The sequence below is a fragment of the Typha latifolia genome, chromosome 10, assembly GCF_019914945.1.
Source record: "Typha latifolia isolate L0001 chromosome 10, TyphaL0001v2, whole genome shotgun sequence".
NCBI classification, from domain to species: Eukaryota; Viridiplantae; Streptophyta; class Magnoliopsida; order Poales; family Typhaceae; genus Typha; species Typha latifolia.
In genome coordinates, this window is record NC_133095.1 from 10674865 (window position 1) to 10702077 (window position 27213).

Genomic DNA, 27213 nt, shown 5'->3' on the forward strand with positions numbered 1-27213 from the left:
TACGCATCAATACATAGATTGATTGACCCATCAAATGCGTACGATCAATACATTGACGTGTAATTTAGACTGACTTAATATGGGCAATCCATGCACCAGTTTTTTTTATTACATTCATAATTAGGAGTCCACATTGTTCAGCATATTTAGCCTAATCAATTTAGAAAAGAAAAGGCAACCATTGCTGCATGTTTCCATCAGAACAGCTCATTAACAACTAGTGGTATAGTCTTAAATCCAAATAACAAGAATCACATGCATGCTACATGGCCTCCTATTAGATGCTTATTTACTCAAACATTTCATGTGAGCAGATCATCACAAACCAAGTTGGTGTGGTGTCCTACTACACCACATAATAATTTAACTTCCAGTATCAGATCTAAAGTGTGACAACTGATGCATTATCTATATGCCAGAGTCACTCCATAATATGTGAGAAAAACAAAGAGGTACTATAAGCTTCAATCTACATTCTTCACTTCTTCCCATCTGTAGCTCTAACAAAAGAAGATGGGGTTATGGCTCTGCCCATGGATCCTTCTTCTTCTACTAGCAGCAAGCTCTATGGCTCCTTCTCTCGCTGCCGCTGCGGCGAGCAAGCCGAGCTCCTTCTCGTTCAAAGATAACTTTGATATAATGTGGGCAGAAGACCATTTCAGAACATCTCCTGATGGCCAAGTATGGTACCTTTATTTGGACAAGAAAACAGGTAGCTTGCTTAAAGATCTTCTTACTGAACTTCTTTGTAGTCTTTGATTCTGAGTCTCTTGAATTCTAAAAGCCAATGCATAAATGCACAGGCTGCGGGTTCCAGACGCGGCAGAGATACCGGTTTGGGTGGTTCAGCATGAAGCTTAAGCTAGTCGGCGGCGACTCTGCCGGCGTTGTGACGGCCTACTATGTGAGACATTCACTATAATTATAATTACTTCTTCTTTTTTGTAATGGATTTGGATTGAGATGTTTTGAGTTTTCTTTTGGACAGATGTGCTCGGATTTAGGGGCAGGGAAGGAGAGGGATGAACTGGACTTTGAGTTCTTGGGGAATAGAACAGGGCAGCCATACACAATCCAGACCAATGTGTACAAGAGTGGAGTAGGAGGGAGGGAGATGAGGCATATGCTGTGGTTTGATCCCACTGAGGACTTCCACACCTATTCCATTCTTTGGAACAACCATCACATTGTGTAAGTCCTTCAATCCAATCCAATCCAATCCGATCCGATCTAATCACCTCTTTCCTAGATTTAGAATTACTAACGTGTTTAAACATATATCATGCATGGCAGGTTCTTTGTAGACAGGGTGCCCATTAGAGTGTACAAGAACAATGGCAAGCCGAACAACTTCTTCCCCAACGAGAAGCCGATGTACATGTTCTCGAGCATCTGGAACGCCGACGACTGGGCGACGAGGGGCGGTCTCGAGAAGACCAACTGGAAGAATGCACCGTTCATGTCATCCTACAAGGACTTCAATGCGGATGGATGCCAGTGGAAGGATCCTTTCCCGGACTGCGTCAAGACGACGACGCAGAACTGGTGGGACCAGTACGAGGCGTGGGGGCTCGACGACAACCAGCACGAGGATTTCAGCTGGGTGGGGAGGAACCTGGTGATCTACGACTACTGCAAGGACTATGAGAGGTACCCCAAGATGCCAGAGGAGTGCAGTCTGTAAGGGTGAGAAGGGAGCACTGGCATTTCGTCGAACATATGGTGGGCCTTGAGGTAGATGATATTGGGAACTTCTGGTATTTATTCATTTGTCTATGTATCTATTTGGGTAGGTGTGAAGATATATGATAAGGACAAACTGGAGTTACTAGTGTCCTGGAATTTTTGGTCTAGTTTTGTATTGGTGGGTGGAAATTTTAGTATTGCTTCTCCTCTGATAGGAGATAGATCTTGAATCTTAATATCTCTCCTTAAAAAAAAAATTAAGGACGTTTATTTGTTAAATATTTTTTATACCACTATTTTTTAAACTTGTATGAGAGAATTTATACGAGTTTAGATATTATAATGTCTAATTATAATCAGTATACTACTATAGTTATTATGTAATAAGAATACCAATTATATTAGATAGACGGATAGAGAAGAGAAAAAATAAATAAATAAATAAAGAGAGCGAGAGAATAATTAAAAATAATTAGTTATTATTAAATTGATATATATATATTATAATAAAAAAATTAATGTATATAAAAATATATAAACATAACAAGAGAAAAAAAATATTTACTAATAATTAATATTGAAATAAACTATTGCTTAGATATATACCATTATAAAAAGACTTATAATGGAATAAATTTATGCGTATAAAAAACCTTAGGTTCTATAAATATTTGAGGAATTATATTCTGGTTTAGGTTAAAATAAACAATGTCTATGATTGTATTGTAGAGAGGAAATCAATTTTTGGTGTAAAATGAGTTTAGATAAAATATAAAATACAAACAGTGTTGAATGTAAATTTACTTTCTAAAAAAGCATTAATAAGTTAAAATCCAACCTTAAAATGCAATAATCCACAATCGAATAGAGTGGTGCATGGGCTTTGATATGCATAACAGATGTAAATTATATGCACTCTAATATTAATATAAAAAATATATGCCTTTTAGTTTAATATGCTAAATTAAAATATCAAATATAATTAAATCCCAAAAGCCCCAACTTAGTGATATAAATAAACGCCATGGAAAGCATCATCCCCAAACAATAAACAAGCAAACATAGTAGAATAGTGAGTAAACAATTCAATGTAGAATAGCCAAGGTAGCATATTTTCTTAAAATTACCATTGTCCCACAAACAATCCATCAAATAAATGACAAGATCTACTACAATCTTAAAGAAGATTACACACACTCAAGCAAACAGTAGTAGTACAGTAGGCCAGAGCTCAGAAACCATGAATTTTGATGTGTTCCTTCTTCACAATGCCAGCCTGTATGCAAAACAATAAAAAGAATTTAAGTTATGCATTCATATGCATCAGCAAATTATGGAAGTTATCCTTGCTTTTCTAAAATGCAAACTTTAAAAACGTGCGTGCAATTGGCTACAAGTTTTATAATAATACAAGCCATAAAATCATAGTTATCAGATCAGTTGAGTCATTAGATTATTGATTTAAACGATATTTAGAAATATTTACATAATAGTTCTAAATTAATCCTCACAAGCAATATTTGTATTTCTTTTATTATTTAGCTATTTTTTAACTAATATTAAGGTTCATCAAATCATCTGACTTATACAAAATTATATCTTAATTACATTTTAATTTGTTTACAATATAATTACTTTCCATTTTAAGACTAAATTAAAATAATAAAATAATTGAACATTAAGGATAACTAGGTGATTTTTGAAAAAAAGAGCAATCCTATGCAGAAACTCATGCAACAATGATCACTAGTTTAACAATCAGGTCGACTGTTTTTCAGAGTCAATTGTACTTTCTTGTCTTGTAACAAAATGTGAACCAGTCGGTTCACCAATCTGAACACTCAGATTGTGTCCGATTCTATAACTATGCATAAAAGGCCTTATAGTTTGATCATGGATAGCTCAAAATGCAAGGGTTGCAGAATGGAAATTCTATCCACAAAAAGTTTATATCAGAACATATACCTGGACAAGGAAATTTGAAACATTCTTGCGCTGATCACCTTGGAGTTGAATGACCTATAATCACAAGTACTGCAGGTGAGTAAGGGATAATAGATTTGCATAAAACATCCAAAACGAAAGCATCAAAGCTTGCATAAATATTACCTGGCCCAACTCTGGGTCCTGGACAACAGTACCATTGCAGCAAAATTCCTTCTTTAGATCCTTCAAGATCTTGCTGTAGCTAAATTCTTTCTTCAATCCTTGCACAGTAGTCAGACTCTTCCTGCCGTTCCGCTGCTGTATGCGCACATGCACATACTCCTTTGTTCCAGCACCAGAGTCGTCAGCATTTGCCTCAGCGAAAGGGTCTGCAGCCAAATAACAAAGAAAAATTCATTTACACCCTTGACGGAATGCCAGACCTCTAATCAGTATACTAAATGCTTGAAAAAAAAATTCAAGAAAATAATCAATCAAAATTGCTGTGTCAAAAGCATTCAAGAAAACATACCGAATGCAGTTGGGATCTGAACGTCGAGATCAGACATGAACACTTGGCTGTGAAGAATGAAAGGAATAAATGAGGAAGCAATCACTGACTTGCATTCATACCAAATGCTGATAATGTCAAAAGCATTCATACAGTTAAATTTAGCAAACAACATAGAGGTAATGCTAGACACAGTGAAAGGAAAACCTTCCAATGTCTTGCTCAACCAAATAAGAAACACACAGTCATAGTATATTCAACATCTGTTGCAAAGTCTAGTATACTACTAAAGGGGATATTGTACAACTTTCAAACAGGCTATTTGTTGTTTAAGTGAACACAATCATACCAACAGATTAGGCAACTACCACTAGGATTACTATGACTAAATCAAGTATGTATCAAGGCCCAAAATATGGCGGGATGAACATCTTACTTATCAGGCAACAGGTGATATGATGTTCCAAGACATCCATTTTGACCATATTTTGAGAACTCTATGTACCAAACCTACACTTCTGGCGAGAGATTCACTCATCTCAGGGATGTATAACAGACTCAAAGCAACACACAACCTTTCCAATTTACAATATGAAAAGAAGCAATTAAGCACGGACTATCACAAAGATTGTATTTCTATCTTCCCGAAAGGAATGATAGAATTCCTACTTCCTCTTCCTCGTACCGACCATAAGAAATAATTCAAAATAAAACAGAAAAAAATAGTACAAGTGTACAACACAATTAAATGACAAATCCAGGCAGATGGCCTAAGCCTCATAATTCTTCCACGCACATGATTGTTTAGATCAGAAGAACAACAAAAATAGGAGCCAAAAGTTTTAACACCCAACAAATCAACATAAACTTAAGGCACAAAACCAGCATGACAACACCCAGATGATTTGAGTTAAAGAACATTCCAACTTCAAACCAGACATAGAACTTCAATTTATCTCAGGTAACTATCAAGCTAGCTTTCCAGTATTCAAAATGCTTTCTTTTTTTTTTCTTTTTTTTTCTCCATCCCTCCTTCCATTCAACCACAAGATTCAAACTTTTCAGGAGGAGGGATCTTGCACTTTCTGGTTTCCTGGAATATTTACTATCGTAATAAAGATATCCTTTTCTAATATAAATTTGAACAAATTTCTAATAATATTCCCGAAAGGACTTCCTCATCTTCTCAGATAAAGAAAAAGTATTCAACAATAAATTTCAAATAAGAACTTAAAAGATTGATCTTGTGAACAAAAATATACCAATTAAACAAGCCAACAAACAGAAACTTTCTCTGCAGCCACAAGATTCTCCTAACGGAAAATCATGCCCTTAATCATACGAACAAAAAAAATAAAAATAAAAATAATTTCCAAGCTTCCGAAGATGAAGATTCAACCAAATAAAACAAATTCCATCAAATCCATTAAAAAAAGAACAAAAGAATCTCCCCACGATCACCGGTATAAAAGGAAAAAAAAAAAAGAACTCTTAATTCCAGAGAATGGAACTCCTTCATACCTGAGAGGAGGATTAGCGAAAGACCCAAGAATCAGCGAGAGAGGAGAAATCTTACTAAGTCTCCTCCCCTTCAGACAAACTTCTATATATAGACAGAAGAGAATTCGTGGTCCTTTTCGCTCACACTTCCCCTGACCACAAAGGATCTAATACTACTACCCCCTATTATTACTTCTAAAGCCTATCTATCCAAAGAATAGGATATTCCAAGGATAAGGGACTCGATAACAGGGACAAGAGAGGAGAGCGTTTGGCAATACCGCGGATAACTTATTCGCTCTAGAATAATCCGTGGTTGCTGTCGGTTAGTGGGACCCCCCCCCCCGCCCGGCGGCCTTATTCACGTTGTGGCGAAATCAACGGCTGAGATCGTCCGGAAGGGATTGTTCGAGAGAGATCGGCACCTCACGTGCCACTCGCGTGCCGGTTTTGCGTGAGAAGAACGCAGACGTACAGTGTGGTATCGTATTCGTATGGCCCTCAACGAGTTATCCAAACTTTTTCATAGCACATAAATTATTAAATTATTAAAAATATCTCAAGTATGTAAGTATAAATTTACTAAAATATTCTTACCTTCTTAGAGGAAAAAAATATATATATACTTAGATTTATAGAAAAGAGGGTGCTAGTAGTGTTAGAACTTATGCCAAAGATTATAGCAAAGCTGTATATTACACCCACTTTTGAGTAATTTTGCTCTTCAAATCCTAAATCTTCATTATTTGCATGAATGCAATAGTAGTTAGTGATTCTAATCCAGGAACATTAAGATTAAAGAGTAGGCTGTCAAGTTCTCACCATTTATCCATTTAAGAGAGGGGTATATGTATGTGTTACACTTAAGGTGCACATTAGATAAGATCATATGTGAATTTCAAAACTAAGAAGTAGAAAACCAGCTAAGAATTATCATAGAAATTTTATCCTTTTAACCTAAAGGATACAGTAGTGAAGTGGATTGCATCATGGAACAAGGCTAAGATTCTTCACTTGTATATAGCTGCACATGCCGCGGCCAAACCTGACCATACACATCCTTCTTCGTATATCTCCGGTCCCATGACCACGGAACGTCTGATAGGAAAAGATCTCCACAATCAAATTTATAGGAAATATAAAGCAAGATACATTTGATTTTTATCTTGAGTTTAGAAGGAATGACCTTCGGAGGCATATGGTTGCGGAGGAAGTTGGTATGGTATGGGTAATTGGATTACTGCTGAAGATGAACCTGTTCCTTTATTTCCATTCCAGCAAAGAGTGACCAACTTCGCCTTGAGACGACCGTCAATTGGTGTGGATGACTTGCGATCAACCTAGGAAGAAAAGAAAATAGAATTTCCAACGGAAATTTTATCACACAGGGTCATGAGAGGTCCATAATTAATGGACAAGGATGTGAAGTAGAAAGATTGTAGCGGACCATTTTCAAATTATCATTTGCTGTGCATGAGAATACTGGTCCATGGTGAATGACAGAAGGCAAGAATAGTACTCCCAACTGGAGAAATGGAAAAGGATAAGAAGTTAGGGACAAATAATAGATGATAACAATGAGTACTGAAGACTAGTGTCTACTGTGAAAATTTTGCCAGCAAAAGCAGCTTCCATTAAGTAGTTCACTATCATCGTCCATGTCCTCAAAATAGAGATGTGTGAGGTTTAACCTATTCTAGAGAATTAGGTACATCCTTCAAGTCATCTTTCTGGTATAATGCACATCATAGGATTTAGTGGTTGAAATAAACATCACTAGTGCAAATAATTCATTTTAGATATATAGTTATATGCCCTTCTATACAAGTGCACAAAAGCCTCGTTACTGGAGAGGAACAAAATTTATCTGTGGTCAAGGGGTTCTCTTAGAACTGTAAGCATGAGGTAACTAAGGCCAGTAGTGTAAACAGCGCAGGGAAGTCCTAGGCTCTAGCAATGAAAACAAGTTAATGCAGTTCTAAAATTCACACCAATCAACTAACTGGATTTGACATTGAGGTTGGTTAAGTAAATTACTAAGTAGATAGACATTCTAATCTTGGGTAAGGCTAGTTGCACTAGGTAGGCAGATGAAACTCCATGAGGATCCATTTGGTGCGACATGAACCTTGGAATACGAAAATCAGGGTGAAATTTTTTATATATGGAAACAGAAAGTTCAAAGCAACCTTTTCTTTTCTACTGTTTTGAACAGAATAAGCAAGTGAAAACTTTTGTACAGTTGTTGTGATCACATTTTAAATCCTACAGGAGATTTGAAGAATCAGTTTTTCAGGAAGGTTTCTACTGTTACAATGTCGGTCATTTCACATTTTGGTTCCAATACCAAATGAGTTATCTCAAAATTCTTAAAAACAGAAAGCAAAAGAGAATTTGAACAATCAAGAAAAAAATCACATTGCAAATGATATTCTACATTAACTTCATGTAAAGATTAGGTGTCTTGAAGCATGAGACCTAACAACAGTTAAAAGGAAATGCTAACAATAATTAAATCAAATCGAATAATTAACATTACTTTTAATCAAAAAAGACCAAAAATGCTCCTCTTAGTTATAATAACCACTTAGGAAAATGGATCTATTTGTGTTGAGCAATTTCTTACAAAGCTCTCTCATTTCTAAATTTTGGGATTGCAAACATCCAAAACCCGAGAGAAGATGAGAGTAAAAAAAAAGTCAAAACTTTGATAATTTTCGCTGGACTGGAAAGTAACTATTGCAATAGATCAACACCACAAAGGAGTTAAGTGTCACAAACGGAAGTTTAAAAAGTCGCTCTGAATTTTGACCAAACCAAAGTGGAGTAATACATATTTTCCCCGTTAAAGAACAATACTAAATACTATTCAAAAACATGTGTTACGGCTACTTTTCAGCATGTTTACTCATATGTAATACTTCAAAGCAGAAAATAATGTGGCTCTTGCTAACTTTAATAAGTTCAACCTGAAGCTAATATACTGCTATGACAAAGCTAGTACAAGTATTAACAGATGTTAGAGATTTACTGCAAGAAAGATACTAACATAATAGCTAAAACATTTACCTCATAAGAACGTATCATGAGTTGTGTGTTGTTCTTCTGCAGTGCACCCCAAGCAGCTTTGCTTAAGTTTGCTGAAGTCAGCAGAAACCATCTGGAATGAAGAACCAAGTATCTCAAAAAATGAGGAAGTACTAGAAGAACAAAAACTTCAAAAAGGATTAAAGGACATTTCAGTTCTGTGATAACTGACAAATATAACCCAAGTAAAGCCTTACGCAATGTCCTGACCACTATGGCGTGTATATGTTTTTATATGAGGCATTGCACGACTGCGATATAAAAAGATCAGGATATTAGTTCCAAAAAAGAATTACTAAGAACATTAATAATCACCAACTAGAAATGATGAAGACAACAACAAATCATCGAAAATATAAAAGAGATTTAAACAAAAAATTGGCTAACTAATCATGTACACTGAGCATGACAGAAATAATTTACAATAAAAAAGAAAAGTTAAATAAGCTTTATAATGCACCCAACGAGAAAGTAATGCAAAATAGTAACCCCCTCAATATAACTTGTCTTTTATTTTCTTCAAAAGTTTCAAGATGCTATCTCTCAATCTTCAATCCAGGATCTCTCTTCAAATATAATTGATGTAACTTAAGCTCTACAAAGGGATGTACAACTGAGATAAAGGTTCCTCTAGATATACATAAATCTTCAAAGATACATGTGAAACGATATTAGGCTATTAGCCTTTACCCTCGATTGGGTTGAGGGAGAAGAGAATTTTGGCGAAAAATGTTGTCTTGTGAAAGAGGGGGCCATGGCCCTCTTTATACAAAACCACCATGTATCCAAATAGATAAATAAAATAATGACTCTAATAATATGTAAGAGAGGCATATAATCAAGAAGACCTGTGATGTCATCAACTTATCATTACAAAATTAAGTGGAAATATCTCCTGAAATCTCATAGGATTACTCCATTAGTATCTTATAGCACTTACGAAGTATATCTGGATGTTCCACAAAATTGCATCTTATGTTCGAACAAGTTATGTATGTTAATGAAGTGAAAGAAAATGAAAACGTGACATGCTCGTGTGATTCAAAACGTGGCAATTCTATAGTGGTGACGAATTCTTCTTGTCCCTTATTGACAGTGGTCTCCTCATGTGATTCAAAACGTGACGTGCTCGTCATGTGTCGAGCTTTGTAGAGTTTAGGTGTTCGTGGAGCAATCGATTGAGTGAAGAGTAAATGCAATGTGACGTGAAATCCGGGAGGCGGAGTGTCCATAAATTAGGATTCATCGCTCTAATAGCAAATATGATGCAAAACAATGTGATGGAGAAAAGAAGAATGCAATAAAAAATCATTTCACGCCAATTTCCACAAAAGGAAAGCAAATAAAAAATCTTCATTAACCTAAAAAAAAGCACAATAGGTCTATATATAGACCTACAATGAGAATAAGCAAAAGACACCCTAGACCAATGAAAATTACAAAAATAACTATAAATGTCACATAATAAATTAAATGGCACAAACTCTCAATCAAAATTAGATCCCTACAAGGAGATCATCAAATGTTAGTGCCTCTTGCACTAGTACACACGTCATTATATCATGTCAGTGATATTAAAAACGTATCACCTTGCTTTTTTGTATGCCTAACCACCATACTCAACTCCTTGTTGCCTAAGGAAGTGGTTGTTTGACTTGTTTCCCCTTCATCGGCGACTGGATTAAACTTCTAGCCTACCTTCGAATATTCAATCAAGAACATTTCTAGTATTTTTCCCCTGTGCTTCTAAGTCACAAGTTGCTTAATCAAAAAGAATACCCACCTTCCTTCTTATGAGGAATTGGATTTTGTGATAGGGTATGAAACTTGATCCGGTTAGTGTATCTTTATTGGTTGACTCTTGCAGGCCCATCAAAGGAGATATGATGACAGTTTGCAAAATTTTAGCAAAATTTCTGATTAGCTCTAAATTAAGGTACAAAAAATTGGACAACAGGAGTTGTGGAAAAAATATTACTCGATGCCAAGTAACAGACAGTGGTTTTATATGGACAAAATATTCCAAGCATGGATGCATGTATCATATCTCCAACATATTCATCATGTCATTAGAGTACAGACATACCAGCGGCCTACATGGTCTGCTTTCCATCTTGCCCAGTACTTCTTTAGGAACTCTTTTTCTACATTCTTTTGAGGGCTTGGAATGGCATTACCAGCTGCATACCCCTAAAATACAACAAAAATGTTAGTTAAAGAATATAAATTGATGTCAATGGTAGAAAGAATCTTGTGATGAAGTCGATATATATATATATATATAGTTATCTGTCACTTGAATAATTTAGGGGAAAGTGAAAGCAGATAAATGCTTGAAGACAAATACTTTCATTGCCTTGAGAGATTACTGGGCAATTCTTGGAAAACAGTAGATTTGCAATTTTGAGACAGTTATAGTTTCTCAATCATGTCAGAGATTTTAATTTACCATTTCTATGATCGAGCAATTGTGAAGTATAAATTTATAATGAATGCCTCAACATAAAGAATAGATTTATTTGGCTGTACACAGTTATAACATAGACAAGACATGCTACATACATATATAAGTGAATTAGAGAGACAGAATAGAGGTACAAATAGTATGCTGGGAAGTCCCCAAACTTCTTGAATCGTTGGGGTCAAACATATGTATACACCACATGGTCCACATCTAATATTGAGGGAAAAAATATGCCCCAAAAAGAGTTGCCTATCATCTAAATTCAGTTGAATCACACATTTCTAGGAATTATTGATCTATACTATCTTAATGCTTCTCATCAACCAGAATTATCCTCTTCGTGTCTCCATTAGCCTTACCAAGTCCCTCTTCTCATCACTCTTGCAACTTACATCCCAGAAGTTTGTTTTCGGATCACAGAAGGACAACATGAAGTTAAAAATACTGTCGTGTTATTAATGGTGCGAAAAGGGAAGAGAGAAAAGACCAAGGATGGGAAGAATCAGACGTTAGAAGTGAATCTTGCTTCTACCATTTTAGTGAAATAGATTGGACCGTGTGTGATTGGATCTATGATCTTTTTCTCTCTTCAGTGAGAGAGATTTTTCCACTTTAAAAAAATCGTGTCTCAGTTTTTGGCGTGTTCCATACTCGGGCTCAGTTTTCTCTTTCCATATCTTCATCTAATTGAATTTGGATTCCTATCTCCCCCAAAATTTTATTTGATATCAGAGTGGGTTCCTCTTATTAAAGAGAGATCTATTTGATATGGATTTACCTAGAGAGGGTCAATCAACCATTAGACCTCTTGATGGTTCAAATTACCCATGTTGGAAACCTAGGATGAGAGCCTTCCTTAGTCCTATCGGGTGAAAAAAAAAATTCACCATACTAACAATGTTACCTTGTCGTCACTCAAAGAATCAAAGAGAGACTTCATTTCTGACAAGAATTGTTAGTTGATTCAACTCAAATCATGTTTCTCACTTATCAGCCTTGGTACTCAACAGTCTCAAAATATATGTAACAGAAATATCATCTGGAATAGCAATAATTGATGAAGAACTCCTACAACTATAAAGATTTTTATGCAGTTTTGTTTTGTTACCTCTAGAGAGGATCTAACGTCTTCGACAGTAGGCCAGATAATAAGGGGCTTCCCTATTCCCAAAGGTGATCCATCATCTGAAGTACCTGAAGACATTGATGATGCAAGCTCATTTAGCCACTTTTCGTCCAATGAACCTAAGGAAGAAAACTGCAAACAAGAAAATGCATGTTATATGCTCAGTTGCAGTTGCTATTGACAAGTTATGTAAGAGATTCCATAACAGAATCTAAAGAAGTAAATCTGCATTTGTCTTTAAGGATTAAAATATCATTAGTTTATAGCAAAAAAGAGGTCCAAAAGATAACATGATTGTGCATGGAATTGTGTATCCTTGAAGAGATAGATACTTCATAATTGAAGAAACAAAAAGCCACAAGGCTTATACCTGGTAAACAAGGGGAGATTTACAAAATTCTTTATCAAATTTACACTCTTCCAGAACACTTCTTAATTTCATATGGCCCCACTTCTTAAGATTGGTACCCATATGATACCCAGGAACAGATGCAATTAACCTGACCTGGTAATGAAAAATGTTAGCAGCTATAAGTCATACAAGCAAGACCAATTTGAAAAATAAGCAGCAATATCAATAACAACAAGAACAAATGTATAGGTGTCAGAAAACTCTCAGATAATACATAAAAACTGCCACAGACAAGTGTGTTACCCTAGATGCAGGTTACCGTATGTTATCTGTAAGCAAACAGCAATTGTGAACTGAGTATAACAAGGGCAACAGGAGAAGATAAACTGGTTCGAGCTCCTAAAGAATAGGGAATGAGAGACCATTAGTCGCTTGATTGAGACCAAGAATCATCCGGTAAACCCGTCTTATTGTAGGTCGGTCATCTGTTCAATCTGGAATTCCATCTCAGGTTTTTTTTATACAGACAAAGAATGGAGTCCAACAGTAAAGGGATGACTGGTCAATTGGATTACATGAGACAATGAATGAGAGAAAGCAAGGGTCTCGGTTCCATTCCTGGGTGCTTCGGAATAGTCATACGGCAACCACTGGAACATTACATAATGATCTACATGTAAAATATTCCGGTTTTGAGAATCGGTCAAGCAGAATATTGATCAGTGATGCACTGACGAAATATGTAGAATTATTATCTAGCACACTGTCACAGACTAAGTCTTTGAGATTGACAAAGACCGCGCGGCACTCAACTTTTAAGTTGCAAAGTTAAGTCAGCCGTTCGCTTCACAAGCGATGCACCCATTTTGGATTGCGATAAAGTAAAGACAAGCAAAATACAAAGATTGGCAAACAAGATTGCAATTCTCTATTAATTGGAAAAGAAGTTACAAGACATGCCAACGACAAGAAATTTAAAGGAGCAAGATAGCCATCGAGGGCAAAATGAACACCATTGAACCAGTGGCACTTCGGTTGCGAAGCTAGCTCACTTAATGCTTCTCGATAGTTCTCCTATCCTACTAAGTATGAGCATCCCCAATTCTGCAACTCGAGAGGTTCAAAGGTCTTGTAGAGTGTTACGTTTTGAAAGTAAGCCCTATTTGGGTTTTGTCCCATGAGTTTTATAGGCATGTGCGGGGAAAATCCCAAACTAGTGTTGCGACGACATTAATTTGTGATCCCAAGATTCCTTTGCAAGGAGCTCTTGAAGGAAACCAAAAGACACTCAAAAACATGCAAAAGACATGTGGTTGGCATCCCATTTACAGACTCAAAAAACGGTAAATACAATAGGACCGACATTGCGAACAAAACGGTCCTAACAACATGGACCATTTGCAACAACATAAATGCCTTGCACTTCTCTGATGGAAGGTTTGACTCCAAACCTAGTCTAATTGCACTAGCAATTAACAAATCTGCAAAGATATACTATGTGAGGAGGCAAGGTGTAAGTTTTCTAGAGTTGCTAAAAAGCTAAGTGGTAATATGAAAACAAAAGGAAGCTCATATGAATGATAAAAATCAAACAGGGGTAATAAAATAAGTAACAGAGTCCATACTCAGCTAACTCCGCAAAAACTGGTTGGCATACTGACATAAAAACCATAGCATTGAAGAATTAAAATCTTATACAGAGATACAAAGGTCTTCATAGACCAAGGCTCTAAGAAATAGGAACATTATTGCAAGATAATCAACTATCATTAATCATAAATCACCGATATATTATTCAAGTCATCCAAATAAGCATCCAATAAGAAGCAAATTCACAAAACAGAAACTTCTGATATTAATCCAGCGAACTCCGACTCTAAATAATGCAACAATATCACCAACAGATACCCTTCAAAAAGAACTAGCAACTCATCAATCAAGTTAGACTTTAGCATAGACTTGGTATAATTCACAGGCAATTTCTGACAGATAAAGATACCCATTTGCTCCGGTTAGTTTTCTGGTCTTCTACTGTCAGAGGGTCCCATTTGGATTCTTTAAGCTAATTGGGACTGTTAATATTCATGTATCCTTATACTATGCCTAGGGGACAATATACCCTTGTATGATGTATATATACATCTTTTACTGAAAAATAAACCTATCTTATTACTCGTAACATGGTATCAAAGCCCAACTAGTGTTTTGATAAAAACAGGGGAATCCTCGTTGCCAGTGAAGAAATCATCACCGGAAGAGAAGTTGTCATTGCTCAGAGACGATATTGCCTTTGTGTTTAGTGGGTCTTGTCTCCAGCATCATTTTGATTTCTCGTACTAATCGACGAGGACTTCGTCGGTAAAACAACAACCTCGTCGTCGATCTCCTTGAGCCTGTCGCTAATTTCTTCAATCCCTTGCATCGTCGTGGATGAAGGAGTCGCCAACTGCGATCGTCGGCGGAACAACGACCTCGTTGTTGATCTCCTCAAGCCCGTCACAGACATGGTGGTGGAGGAGCCAATTGCCTGCAGCTGATCCTTTGCCTCTACAACTGTCGTGGACGGAGGCCTCCTCTTGCCATTACTTTGGCTCTATCTCTGTGATTTCTCTACAGAAGTTTTCTTTCAAGCAATTAAGATCTTTCAATCAATTTATTGTTGATTGCAGCCTTGCGTGCTTTGGGTGCTGCATCAAGTTAGATCTAGTTAGATCTAGTCAGAGCAATAATTGTTGAATTTTATTGCTTTCTTCTCTTTTGCTGCTGTCAACATATTGCCAAAGAAATTTCTGTATCAAGTCACATCATAGTAGAATTTGTTATCCAAAACTTGAAAATATGGCTAATTATGATCCAACACGTGATCATCTTTCACCTTCCGCTGAGTTTATACATGTATCCACCGACGATTGGCCATATTGGTCTGCACGGCGAAGAGTACACTCACTGGTCATGATCTCTCTGATCAACTTGACAAATCCAGTCTTGTGTCCTCCGATATCTCCAAAGAATATGCTACTTGGAAGGCTCGTGACATCATGTTCGAGCATACTTGATGGCCTCCACGACGAGGCCCTTCATCCAGATCTCATTCGTCTTTCCACTGCAACTGATCTTTGGTATCACCTTCGATCATGTTTTTTGAGTAAAGTAGATCTCAGGAATATCATCTTCTGTCTAGTGCCCAAACTGCTCAACAAAATGAACGAACCATCTATTATGATTTATGGGTCTTTGATGAATTTCATGAACCAAATGAAAACTCGGGGATTCAGGGCGCGATAGAAGAGGTATAGTCAAATGCAAGATCTGTGGCATTAGTTGCAGGTATTAGAGCCTCATATTTCTTATTCTGTAGATTATGAGGCTTTCAGAAAACACGGTCAATTCTATCAGTTTATGTATGATCTTTGTCCGGAATTTGCCCCTCTAGTTGGCACATTGGTTCCTCGTGGTACCTTGCCAAGCCTAGAGTTTGCAGTCTATATATGGACTTATGCAAGCACCTCGTGCTTGGTCTAAGCAATTTCGTCGTGCAATCATTGAGATTGGTTATGTTGAGAATGCTCATAAGTCATAACCACTATGTGTTTGTAAGGTCATTACCTCATGGGAGGGTTATTTTCTTACTATATATAGATGACATAATAATTACTAGTGATGATTTGATTTTTCTATCAGGTCTCTACAGAAGCACTTATCTCAGCACTTTCAGATGAAAAACTTGGGACTTTTATGTTATTTTCTGGTTCTTGAGATTGCTCAAGATGAGAGAGGTAATACTTCTATCTCAACAAAAACATACTTCTGGTTTGTTCAGTAGAGCTGCTATATCCGATGATAGGACAATCGAGATTGGTCAGGCCAAAAATCTTGCTGACTGGATGCTCCTACCCCACACGATGGGGGGAGCGAAGGAAGGAAGCTTAGATAAGAGAAGTACACTGCTTGAGCTTCATGTGAAGCTCCATCCCACAGATCGTGTACCATTGTCGGATCCAGCAAGAAAACGATAGATTGTCAGTCAGTTTGTACACTTATGTATCACCAAACCAGATATCTCACATGTAATCAGCATAGTCAGTTAGTTTGTGGCACCTCCTCGATCTGTTCATTATGCAGCACTTCTTCATGTTCTCGGATACGTGCGGGCAACTATTACTCTCTTTTGATGTCTGTAAATCCATCTCTTGTACATCGAGCTTACTTTAATGCTGATTAGGTTGGAGATCCTACAACTTGTTGTCACACTACTAGGTTTTGTTTGTTTCTTGGAGACTCTCTTATCTCTTGGCATAGCAAAATACAGGATGTTGTCTCACTCTCTAGCACTGAAGCATAGTATAAGGCTATGTCCACAACTACTAAGGAGGTCATTCATCTTAGACATCTATTGGATGACATGAGTGTGTTAAACCCTATGCCTACTGTTCTTTATTGTAATAACATGAGCATTATACAGACTGTAACTAATCATGTATTTCATGAATGAACCAAGCACATCGCCGACTGTAACTAATCATGTATTTCATGAATGAACCAAGCACATCGCCAATATCAGTTTTTAGCTGGCACTATCAATCTTCCTCATATCTCTTCTATTGAGCAAATTATCAATCTATTCACCAAATCGCATTCAGCTCCTCGTCTTTAGTATCTTATTGGCAGTTTTAATCCACCTTAAGTTTGAGGAAGGGTGTTAATATTCATGTATCCTTATACCATGGATGGCTATGCCGGTGGCGTATCGGCACATGGCACGAGGGGTGCCGCACGGCACCCCTTCTAATAGTTCGGCCGCTCGCCGTCGACCTCGTTGTTGAGCTACCCGTTGCCGATCACCGTCGCTGTCGTCGTTGCCGTCGGGTGGATCTGGATCTGCAACTTAAGTTTTAACTGATCTCTCTCTGTCTCTCTCGATCTCTCTCTCTTAGTTTCTCTCTCAGTCTCTCTCGGTCTCTTCTTCTCCCTCGGGCTAGGTCACCCGACGGCGACGGTGGCGGCGACGGCGAAGGTGAGTATCTATTTTTTTTCTCTCCTCTTATGGCACGGCCGACAAGTGCCGTGGCACGTGCCGTGCCGTGCCGTGCTAGCCAGTGGTCGGCACGGTCCGTGCCTGTGACACGGCCATCGTTGCCTTATACTATGCCTAGGGGACAATATAACTTGTATGATGTATATATACATCTTTACTAAGAAATAAACCTATCTTATTACTAGTAACAGGGACGTTAAACAACAACGTAAGGAGACAAGCATATCCTTCCTTTGGACCAAATATAGAAATGAGGAGAATTGCATTCTAAAAGAAATTAAGAACAACAAATGCAAGTCGAAAAGGAAATATATGACAGCAAGACTAATATGAGTATTAAGCATAAACATAAATGGTTCCAGAAGTTGCATATATCTAATTAATAGTAATTTCTGAATCTTGAGACCTTGAGTAAAAATAAAATGCGGATGTACTCATATTCACAGTGATGAGATTTATTTAACATTATTGGAATAGTATACAGATTGGAGGATACCATTGCACTGCTATAATCAAACTTCTTAAAGAAGGCAGCATTGATTGAGACATTCCCAACAGGAGGAATTTTCACAGAGAATTCAGGCCACTGCATATTCACTGACAAACAAATCAGTCTACTAGCATTATTTTTTTCTTAAGAAACTAAATTTCAGAAGTTAAAATAAGATATTTGTTCTTCAGAGAAGTAAATGACAGAAGCAATAAAGAAATTCAAGTAGGCAAACTTGCAGATAAAAGTTGGTACTTAGCATATAGTAATCATCAAAATGGCCTAAATAAGCACTCTGCTACTAAAATACTGCATGCAAATAAGATCCTAGCACAAAGCGGACACTTGGAAGAGCAGAATTATCACTACCTAGGTAAAGCATTTCAGAGTAAGAGGTTTCTCCTACTAGCTCACACAAACCATGAATCATTATGGATCTATTTCAGGAGTTCATGGACCATGACATAGGAGATGGTAAATAAATTAGTGTTCGGCTATGAACTTCATTACCTATGAGATCAAGCAGTAAACAAGAATGTTTCATTCTCAAGTCTCAACAAAATGAAGAGAGACACTTGGGCTTTGAGGTGGAAATCCAGGTCAAAGTTAGTCGACCAAGGATGACAAAAGCCATCTTTTGAGCCTAGCCTATCTTAACAGACCCAAGTAACAAATCAGAAGGTATCCATACCAACTTACCTCCAAATCACTTAATAGTATTCTTTTCCTGCATTAACATCAACTTAGAATCTTCATTCAATCCTCCCAAAAGCTGGAAATAGAATATTCTGCTAACAGTGACAGATAACATTCTTACCAAATCAGACATACCCTTGCTGGACAAAAATATTACATTAAAATCATAGGTAGCATTATAAAGTTCATCAATTACAAGTACATCAAATATTTGTCAAATGAAAATTCAAGGCCTGTTGCAAAACTCAGTTTTTGCCAATGCCGATCTAACACCATTAGATGCTATCGTGATAAATTCATAGATAATTGGTTTGTCTATATTGCTGCAAAAATCAAGTTTCTAAGACAATTCGCGACCTCAGTTGTCTCATGAGGAAACATATGATCCCCTAGTTGCATCATTTGAATCATCTTATGATCCACGTGAGAAATAAGTAATAATCTACACTATTGCAGCACATCTCTTGCCATGCAGACAACTGGTCAACATGGGCCACACTAGTGGCACAATAATCCTCGGACTCATGTGCCAAATTGATCAACAAGTTACATCGTACTAAGCATAACTACAAAATCCTCAATAAGCTAGTTTATAGATCCCAATATACTACTTGACATTATAGTTATAACCAAAATCTAAAGAAAGCAGAATGCTTTAAAGGAACTTAAAGATATCCAACGAAAAAAAATAAGTAAAGGTTAGATCAAGAAAAAAATAAGTAATATATGGAACATGGACTTATGTGCTGCCGACACTACACACATTGATTGGTACATCCCATGTTGACAAGCATCACCGAATACCCAACATAGTATAGGGAGAGAGGGGACATGATTTGGGGATCAAAGAGAAGAGATGAATTGATGATGAACAAGAAGAATAAAGGATCTGGGCGAAATCAAGCATGTTTTGACACATCAGAACCCAAAATTCCTATTAATGTAAGTTAATTGGGTATGGAGTCCGATCAGGTCGGGAAGACACCTGAACTAGACCAAAACTCTACAAGCATATGTTCATAGGACTTTTTGGATGGTATATAGTCAAATCAAACCCATCCTCTATCTTACCCGGCACTACGGACTGTGCCTTTCTCATTCTCATGTCCTTAGGCCATCGGCACACTAGGTATCGTGGCACTTAAATCCTTGCTATGGAATAGAACTACATGATAATTTAAGTCCATATTTTTTGTATCTTATGTAACTAATAAAATGGCATAATTTTACTTTTTCCTGACAGTCCTACTAAGAGTGACATCCTTCCCACACAAGCTTAGTATGCCTATACAGAAAGAGTGGTTATCAAATGTTAAATGCCAAAGTTACTTCTGTCACTTATGTTGTGTAATAATATTGTTACTCTATTCTCTTGTACATACAATGCAAAAGAAAAGAAATGAACAAAAAGGCTGAAAGCCTGAAACACATCGGACTTGGTGCTAAATGTTAGAAAAAAGACTTGAAGATGTCCAACAACAAAGTAAGACACAAATCTCCATCAGCAGAGAATATGACATATTAACTATACCAAGTGCAGAAGAACCAAACAGTTGATATAGTATATAATGAAGAAGGTTCAAGTCCACTAGAACAAACTGTTCTCACAAAGGGCTACAACTTTTAACATGAGAAACTGTAGAGGAATAAACACTGAAACAGGGAATAAGAAATAGATCAAGATGATGATCAGCATTATGTCTCGACAAAATAGAGAATATTAAAGGGTAGACTATTAGGCTGTTACCTTTAGTGTTTTGAGATAATCAACCAGGTCATTCTCAAAAAAACTCCCCTTATTCGAAATTTTATCATCTTTCCAAGGAAAATCTTGCATCCATAAGCCTTGGGTTTTGTTGTTCCAATCAACATAGATCAAATTTGCCGTGTGGACAACAACCCGCACCCCTTGAGGATATACAAGAAGCATGGCCTTTGAATGGTGTGTTCCATACGAAATAGGAAGTGGAGGCTTGTGCAAGATCCAATTTGCAGGCTTATTTTTCTGCCCTCCAAAGCAAAACAGATAATAGAAAAAGAGAAAGTTAAAGAATAATATACATTTAAAAAGATATAAGATAGATACCTTTAAATGCTCAAAAGAAGCACCAGTTTCTCCATGCACAACAAGGACATGAGGAACTTTCCTCAAATTTGGGCATGCTATAAGAATAGAAATATTTAGTGTTAAAGCATGCTGCAAATTACAATAACAATAAATAAATACAATTAACACAGAGGAACAAATCACAGTACAAACTCCAAAGTTGTACAAGACGAAGTGAGCAGCAGGTACAGTAGCAATACAAACATTGGCTTATAGTGAACTTCTCTATTTCCTTAAGATGGATGCAAAATAGTAGAAAACTTCAGGACCAGAGTCTTAATATGCAAGAAACTTATGCAACCTTTTCTGCCTACAATAAAAACCGAATCCTATATGAAGTTCCAATAATAAAAGGTTAAACAAATCAAACCCAAAATAATCTGGCAATTTGAAGGAGGAAGCTTGGCATCTTGCTGCTCAGCAGAAATAAACTTTGAAAATCTCCACTAAGGGCCAAGGAAAGAAAAGGGAAGAACAGGCAATGAAGAGAAGAAACAAATAATACATTTCCATATAAATCCTACAAAAAGAGGTTTGCTCATACTTCATATTTTAGAAGAAATTATCCAAAGGCACTCAAGCAGGTTTCTCATATGATATCAAAGTAATGGTCAAGGAAGTAACACATATAAGTATAGACTGAAACAACAAACGGAGCAAGTTCACAAGAAATCAGCCATTTCACTGTATAGATTGTAGAAAAGGAAGTTCTCTCCAAAACAAGTAGATTCAAAATGAATTAATATTACACATGACCATGTTTGCACTTTACACCAAGTGACCAAGGTGACTACAGCTTTCATCTCAGAGTAGGTACCAAGTAAAATTTGTGGACCTGTTATTTGGAGCACAGCAGGTCTAATTCGAAGTTTCAATCACACTAGAATTATGAGGGTAGAGATTTACATAGGTCCTACATGGGCACGATAGGATGGCTGGTTATTACATATGGGGTCAGGCTAATTTGCCAATTTCACAGTAATAGTTGTATTGGGTAAAATAATACAAGAACTTCATAATGTTTATATGTGACACTGTGCTCCTCAGTTAATTTTATTACTCATTGTCTGTTATTCAATATTCACCATCATTAACTGGTTCTTGAATAACTTTGCATTTAGACTATAAAGTGCAAGATGATTTCAAAAGGTTTCATCATGATCAAAAGGGTAAATGAATTAAATAGGGAATGGCAAATATGGCCCCAACATGATTGCAAAAGGTTTCATGCCACGGACTTATGCCTTATTACGAAATTAAAACAATTATTTCCTGTCATATCAATCTAAAAGTTACTTGTATATTATTGCAGCATGCAGGGATAAAACCCTCCTCCTTCCTGTTTAGCAAACAAAAAGACTGTATCTCCCTTTACCAATCATCTAAATTTTTTGCTTTTATATCTTTACTAATAGCGGCATAAAAATAAAGTACATAAAGAAACAGGAATACCAAAACTCAAGGTTGCCAAAAGTTGAGCATTAAATAGCTGAAATGACATACCAGACATCAGCCAATCAATGTCCACCATATAATTAGAAAGGACAGCAACAGAAATGTTCCCCTACTAATACATTGAGACACGGAAAATTAGTATGATCCTGAATACAAGTAGACAAACCTATAATGTAACAGAATCTGAAGGATCAGAAAAATGCTATAACCAAATAACAGATACCCTAGAGTATTCATTAAACATAAATTTAAAGGAACAAAGGAAGTACATAGAACTTCTAGGAAAGAGTAGGATGTATTCATGACAAAAAAGATCCAACATTTCTTTGTTAGCATTAAATGCCATTTTCCTTCCACTATTGCTTCACAATTCATAATTTGCACAAAATCATTAGAAACTACATGAAATCATATAAGAAAAGAATTCTTTTGTAGAAGAAGAAATGTATTATAAACAACGATGCCGTGTTGGTTAGCATAGGCTGTGCCAATGGTATGCTAGCATATGGCAAAGGGTTATGTCGCTCCATGCCAAGGCGTGTTGCCCCCTTATCGAGTGGTATTACTCAGTACAGTAAGGTATCGAATGGTACCAATGGCACATACCAAGTGCCACCCGATACTCTTTTGGGGGCCTCTTTGTTGGTATGCTACTATCCCAAACCAAAAAGGAGAGAAGGTGAAGAAGAAGAGGAGGAAAATTGATCAAAGTTTGAGAACTTCAAATCTCATCAATTGCAGTTTTTTACCCTCCTTGTTTTCTTTGGTTAAGAAACCAAATCCTAGATACAGCAAATTAAGTTAGATGATTTCTCATATTATAATCGTGGAAAGTTATTAAGTTCATAATTTTTGAAATTTGTGGCAAAATTTAGGGATAGTCTAATTTTCCATCTAAATCCTTCATTTTGAGTAGTACATGACATAATTTTACACTAAAATGCTAAATTTATGTAGAATGACTTACATATCTGTCGTGATTTTTCAAAATGTAGCTTTGCCTATTAGTGGGATTGTCAAGGGACCCTCAAATCATGACCTTCCATTCTTCTGCCTTTTCAAATCACAACAACGAACTGCTATGCTCTAATGTTATGGGATTTAGGAGCTCTCCGACTTTGATGAGAGATAAGGTAGAAGTTTCCACGATTATAACATGAGAAATCATCTAACTTAATTTTGCTATATCTCGCGACTTTCTCTTCTTCTGCCTTTTTGAATCCCAACAACGAACTGCTATGCTCTAATGTTATGGGATTTAGGAGCTCTCCAACTCTGATGAGAGATAAGGTAGAAGTTTCCAGTACTAAGTCCAACATGAATGGGATGCAAGAGGTTGTGTTATGGTTGAGCTAAACAAGGTTACAAGGATTGTAGGCTGTTGACGAACGGCCAAGGGATCATATAGCGCCTAAGCGCTGGGTGGGTACATAGGTCAGTGTTCATTATTCAAGACAGTTCAAAAATAAACAAATAAAATAAATAATAGTTACAGAAAAAGTTAAAATTAAAACATACAGCCGGAACCTAAGCAGAGCCTAGTGAACCTGAATGCTACCTTCTGCTTTTAGTATCGTTTACACAATAAACTTTCAAATATAAACTAGCTTGAACACATTAATAATAGGCATCAAGCAGCCTCACCTCTTCTTATCCAATGTTTCACTCTGAACAAGACTAATTATTATTTCTTGAGAGCCAACTAGTCATCTTATTACTTAAAATTGTCACTACCATTCAATGTCAAAGTAAACAAGCAGTTAATAAAGCCACAATTTCATAGATGATACTTCATACCTCTATCACATCTTGAATAGTGACTGACGAGGAATTAGCCCATGTTGGGAGACCTTGGACTTGCATCAGTCGAAAGATCAGAGGAAGTTCATCTCTAGTGACATTAAAATGCTGCATAGCCTCCATTTTTGAAGAATCAAGAATGTTAGTTGTTGCCAGCTGAGAACCACTGGACAGAATAGAAGTTGCTGTGCTATGTCGTGCCAAGTTGTCCTGATCATCACATACTGATTATGCAATGAAAAAGTATTCCATGCACATATTTCCAGGTTTAAATCAATTGATCCATAAAAGCAGAAGACCAACATATAGTTCATCTTATTTCTTCCTAAAGAAAAAAAATCCAGCTTGCTTATGATACTTTCATGATAACATTTGGCGCAGAAAATAATTGTGAATGCGGAGTAATTAAATTTCTTCCATAAAGCCCACATAGAGCTGCATCAATAGGTTAACATCCATCCTGGATCTAATTATACTTGGCATATTGCATCAAGGAAAAAAATGCAAATGAATTTTTTCTATGTTCCTCGCTTCCTTGGTTGTCTCAGTGTTTCTAAATTTCCAAATTAATGATGCAATCAAAACTACAAAATTGAGAACCAAAGCTGAAGTTCAAATAAGAGCTTGATTCTTGCTTCAATGAAATTGCCTGACTCTGAATAAAAAAATTACAAGAATCGGTGTTTGGAACCAGTTATTCCAATTTCCAAGCATCTTTATTCCTCTAACAATGACCCAGTGCCTAACCATCCATACAAGAAGATTCATGCCTTGTTGACAATAATAGTTCAGACCAACTCATCTTATCGTATTATATTAACTTATTCGAACAAAAATAAACAATCCAACTGGAAAATGTAAGTCAATAAGAATGAATAGCATCAAATAAGAATAATAATAACAATTCAAAGGCAACACGTGGCTAAGTGAGTGACTCTAGTTATAGGACTTATACAAGAGACATCTACCCATAAAGAAAAAGTATCTACAGATGAAAATATCAGGGTAAGATACCTGCAAGGTTCTTGCAAAAGCTTCATCTTCGAGAATTTGTCTATTCCTTTTGGTAGACAGACCAACCTCTTCACCGTGTCTTTTTCCTTTTCTAGAGGAGCTAGAATCTGTTGTTGATGAAAAAGCATGCTCATCGCCAATGGTCGCATACTTAAATAAATAAGTACCAGGAATCAACTCCATCACATCACCATTAACAATCATGACTTTCTCCTGGGAACAGATCTTCCTTCTATGACCCTCTGATCTGATAATAACAGGATTTGGTCCTTCCTAGACCATCCAAACCAAATCTTAGAAGCCTAAACGTTTTCATCAAAGTCCACTTATGTGTGTAAATTGTATACTTATATAAGGCCCGCCTAGTACATCAAATCATAAATTCAATTACAATACTACCTAATAGTTAGCATGATGTAAAACAACAAAGCAACATAACACAAAAACTCCACAAAAAATATAATTTGAATTTGATAAACAGTTACCCACCACAAGAACTTCAGCTGAACCATCACCAGATGCATGCAAACTTATATGCTTGCGGCTAACTCTTTTATCAGAGATTGCCAGATGATTGCGACCCACAACATTAGCTCCTTCAAAAATTGGTATTCTTGAGACCGAGTCATTCACCACCAGGTTACTTTGAAGAGGAACCAGAGCACCAATCTTTACCTAAGAAGTTGCCAAGTTACATTTTAGGTTGCCTGAGTCATGTACACTTACATGATGAATCATTCTTCTCTTAATCTCATTAATTGCATGTTGATGGGTCAAAACTACTCCAAACATATCTACTAAAAAATTTCAAACACATCAGTTTTGCATATGGAACACTCTTGTCACGTAAAATTACAAAAGACTAGAATTGTTTATTTTTTTGCTTATTTCTGAAAAAAGGCCTTTCAAGAATCATCCCCAAAAAGACAAAAAAACAAAAAAGAAGAAAAACTCCATTTATGTGTTTGATAATAGAATATGTATCCCTCCCCATTCAATTGACACAATGCATCCATAGGAACTAAACAAGCAAGCCTTAAGTTAACACCAAATTAACAAATGCAATTGAAGGAAACCTACAGAACTGCCGCCAATTCTTGGATTGCGGGAATCATCCCCGCATCAAGAAAAGTAACATTCTTGGCGCAACAGGTGAAGAAAATCCAAGGAAACTCACCCGAGAAGCAGACATAGAGAAGAGGGTTGTTGCAAAAAATAAAAACCCTAGCGCTCGCGAGAGATGGAAAGGGGAGTGAGGTTTTTGGAGTTGAATTCGAGGAAAACTCCTCGAAGATTGGAGAACGAAGCCCTTCTAAATCGGCAATCGGCGAATGCCGGCTGTCATTGTATTACAACTTTCGAGATGCAGACTTCTCTTGTAGAGGAGAACCAAGAGAGTCGGCAACCGCTACCTAATTACGCCGAGAGCTATTTATTTTAGATTTTTAGCTACTGGTTGCATGGAATGATAGAATTACGATTAATATCTCCCATGGGGCTGTGGACATTATTGCCAGGGCTGTCAAAAAAAGCCTGGGGCCTCGGCTCATTAAGAATTATCGAGCTGAACCGAGCCAACACTTGGTTCACTCAGGCTCGACTTGATTAAGCTCGTGTACATATATATATATATATATATATATAAGATATTTATAAGGTTTATATCGATTGGTATTGATCTCTATAAATAATAATAAAAAAACTTAGCCTTGCTCTAACCTTCATCTCCCTATGGGCAGCCGACCGTCCTAAATCCTCTCCATCGAAATTAAAAAAGCCAAAACCTACCTCCAACCACCATCTATTTGGAGATCACTCTTGTTTCTGGAGGAGTTGGAACTTGTTGGAGCTAAAGGGGTTTCGGATGACTCCTTGAATCTTTTTCCTTATGATGTTTAAAATCTTTGTTCCTTTGAAATGCTTTATTGTCTTTTGAATAAAAAAATGCATTATTATCTTAGATT

General features: G+C 36.6%; 3 protein-coding genes across 4 annotated transcripts; 1 reads left to right on the forward strand and 2 right to left on the reverse strand.

Moving 5' to 3' along the window:
- The first annotated feature begins 317 nt into the window (after positions 1-317).
- On the forward strand, positions 318-1922 carry LOC140795946 (probable xyloglucan endotransglucosylase/hydrolase protein 8). Its single transcript, XM_073148773.1, has 4 exons — positions 318-712; positions 804-904; positions 989-1191; positions 1294-1922. The coding sequence occupies exons 1-4, from the start codon at positions 514-516 to the stop codon at positions 1682-1684; spliced, it is 894 nt and encodes a 297-aa protein (XP_073004874.1). The 5' UTR covers positions 318-513; the 3' UTR covers positions 1685-1922.
- An 855-nt stretch (positions 1923-2777) lies between these two features.
- On the reverse strand, positions 2778-5884 carry LOC140796095 (protein translation factor SUI1 homolog). The gene is made up of 5 exons (XM_073148964.1): positions 5645-5884; positions 4145-4191; positions 3796-4001; positions 3652-3705; positions 2778-2962 (listed from the first exon to the last, which is right to left on the reverse strand). The coding sequence occupies exons 2-5, from the start codon at positions 4179-4181 to the stop codon at positions 2918-2920; spliced, it is 342 nt and encodes a 113-aa protein (XP_073005065.1). The 5' UTR covers positions 4182-4191; positions 5645-5884; the 3' UTR covers positions 2778-2917.
- A 542-nt stretch (positions 5885-6426) lies between these two features.
- Positions 6427-26702, reverse strand: LOC140796094 (tyrosyl-DNA phosphodiesterase 1). 2 transcript variants are annotated; one of them, XM_073148961.1, is made up of 16 exons: positions 26427-26702; positions 25739-25924; positions 25250-25522; positions 24233-24445; positions 22484-22544; positions 20960-21036; positions 20621-20878; positions 18184-18273; positions 12671-12805; positions 12283-12432; positions 10797-10900; positions 8908-8961; positions 8693-8783; positions 7071-7148; positions 6810-6963; positions 6427-6721 (listed from the first exon to the last, which is right to left on the reverse strand). In XM_073148961.1, exons 1-16 carry the CDS (start codon positions 26439-26441, stop codon positions 6624-6626), a joined length of 2037 nt encoding a protein of 678 aa, XP_073005062.1. In that variant the 5' UTR covers positions 26442-26702; the 3' UTR covers positions 6427-6623. The 2 variants fall into 2 exon arrangements, with proteins under 2 accessions (XP_073005062.1, XP_073005064.1); XM_073148963.1 differs by having other exon boundaries at positions 24233-24352; positions 26427-26652.
- Positions 26703-27213: the final 511 nt, after the last annotated feature.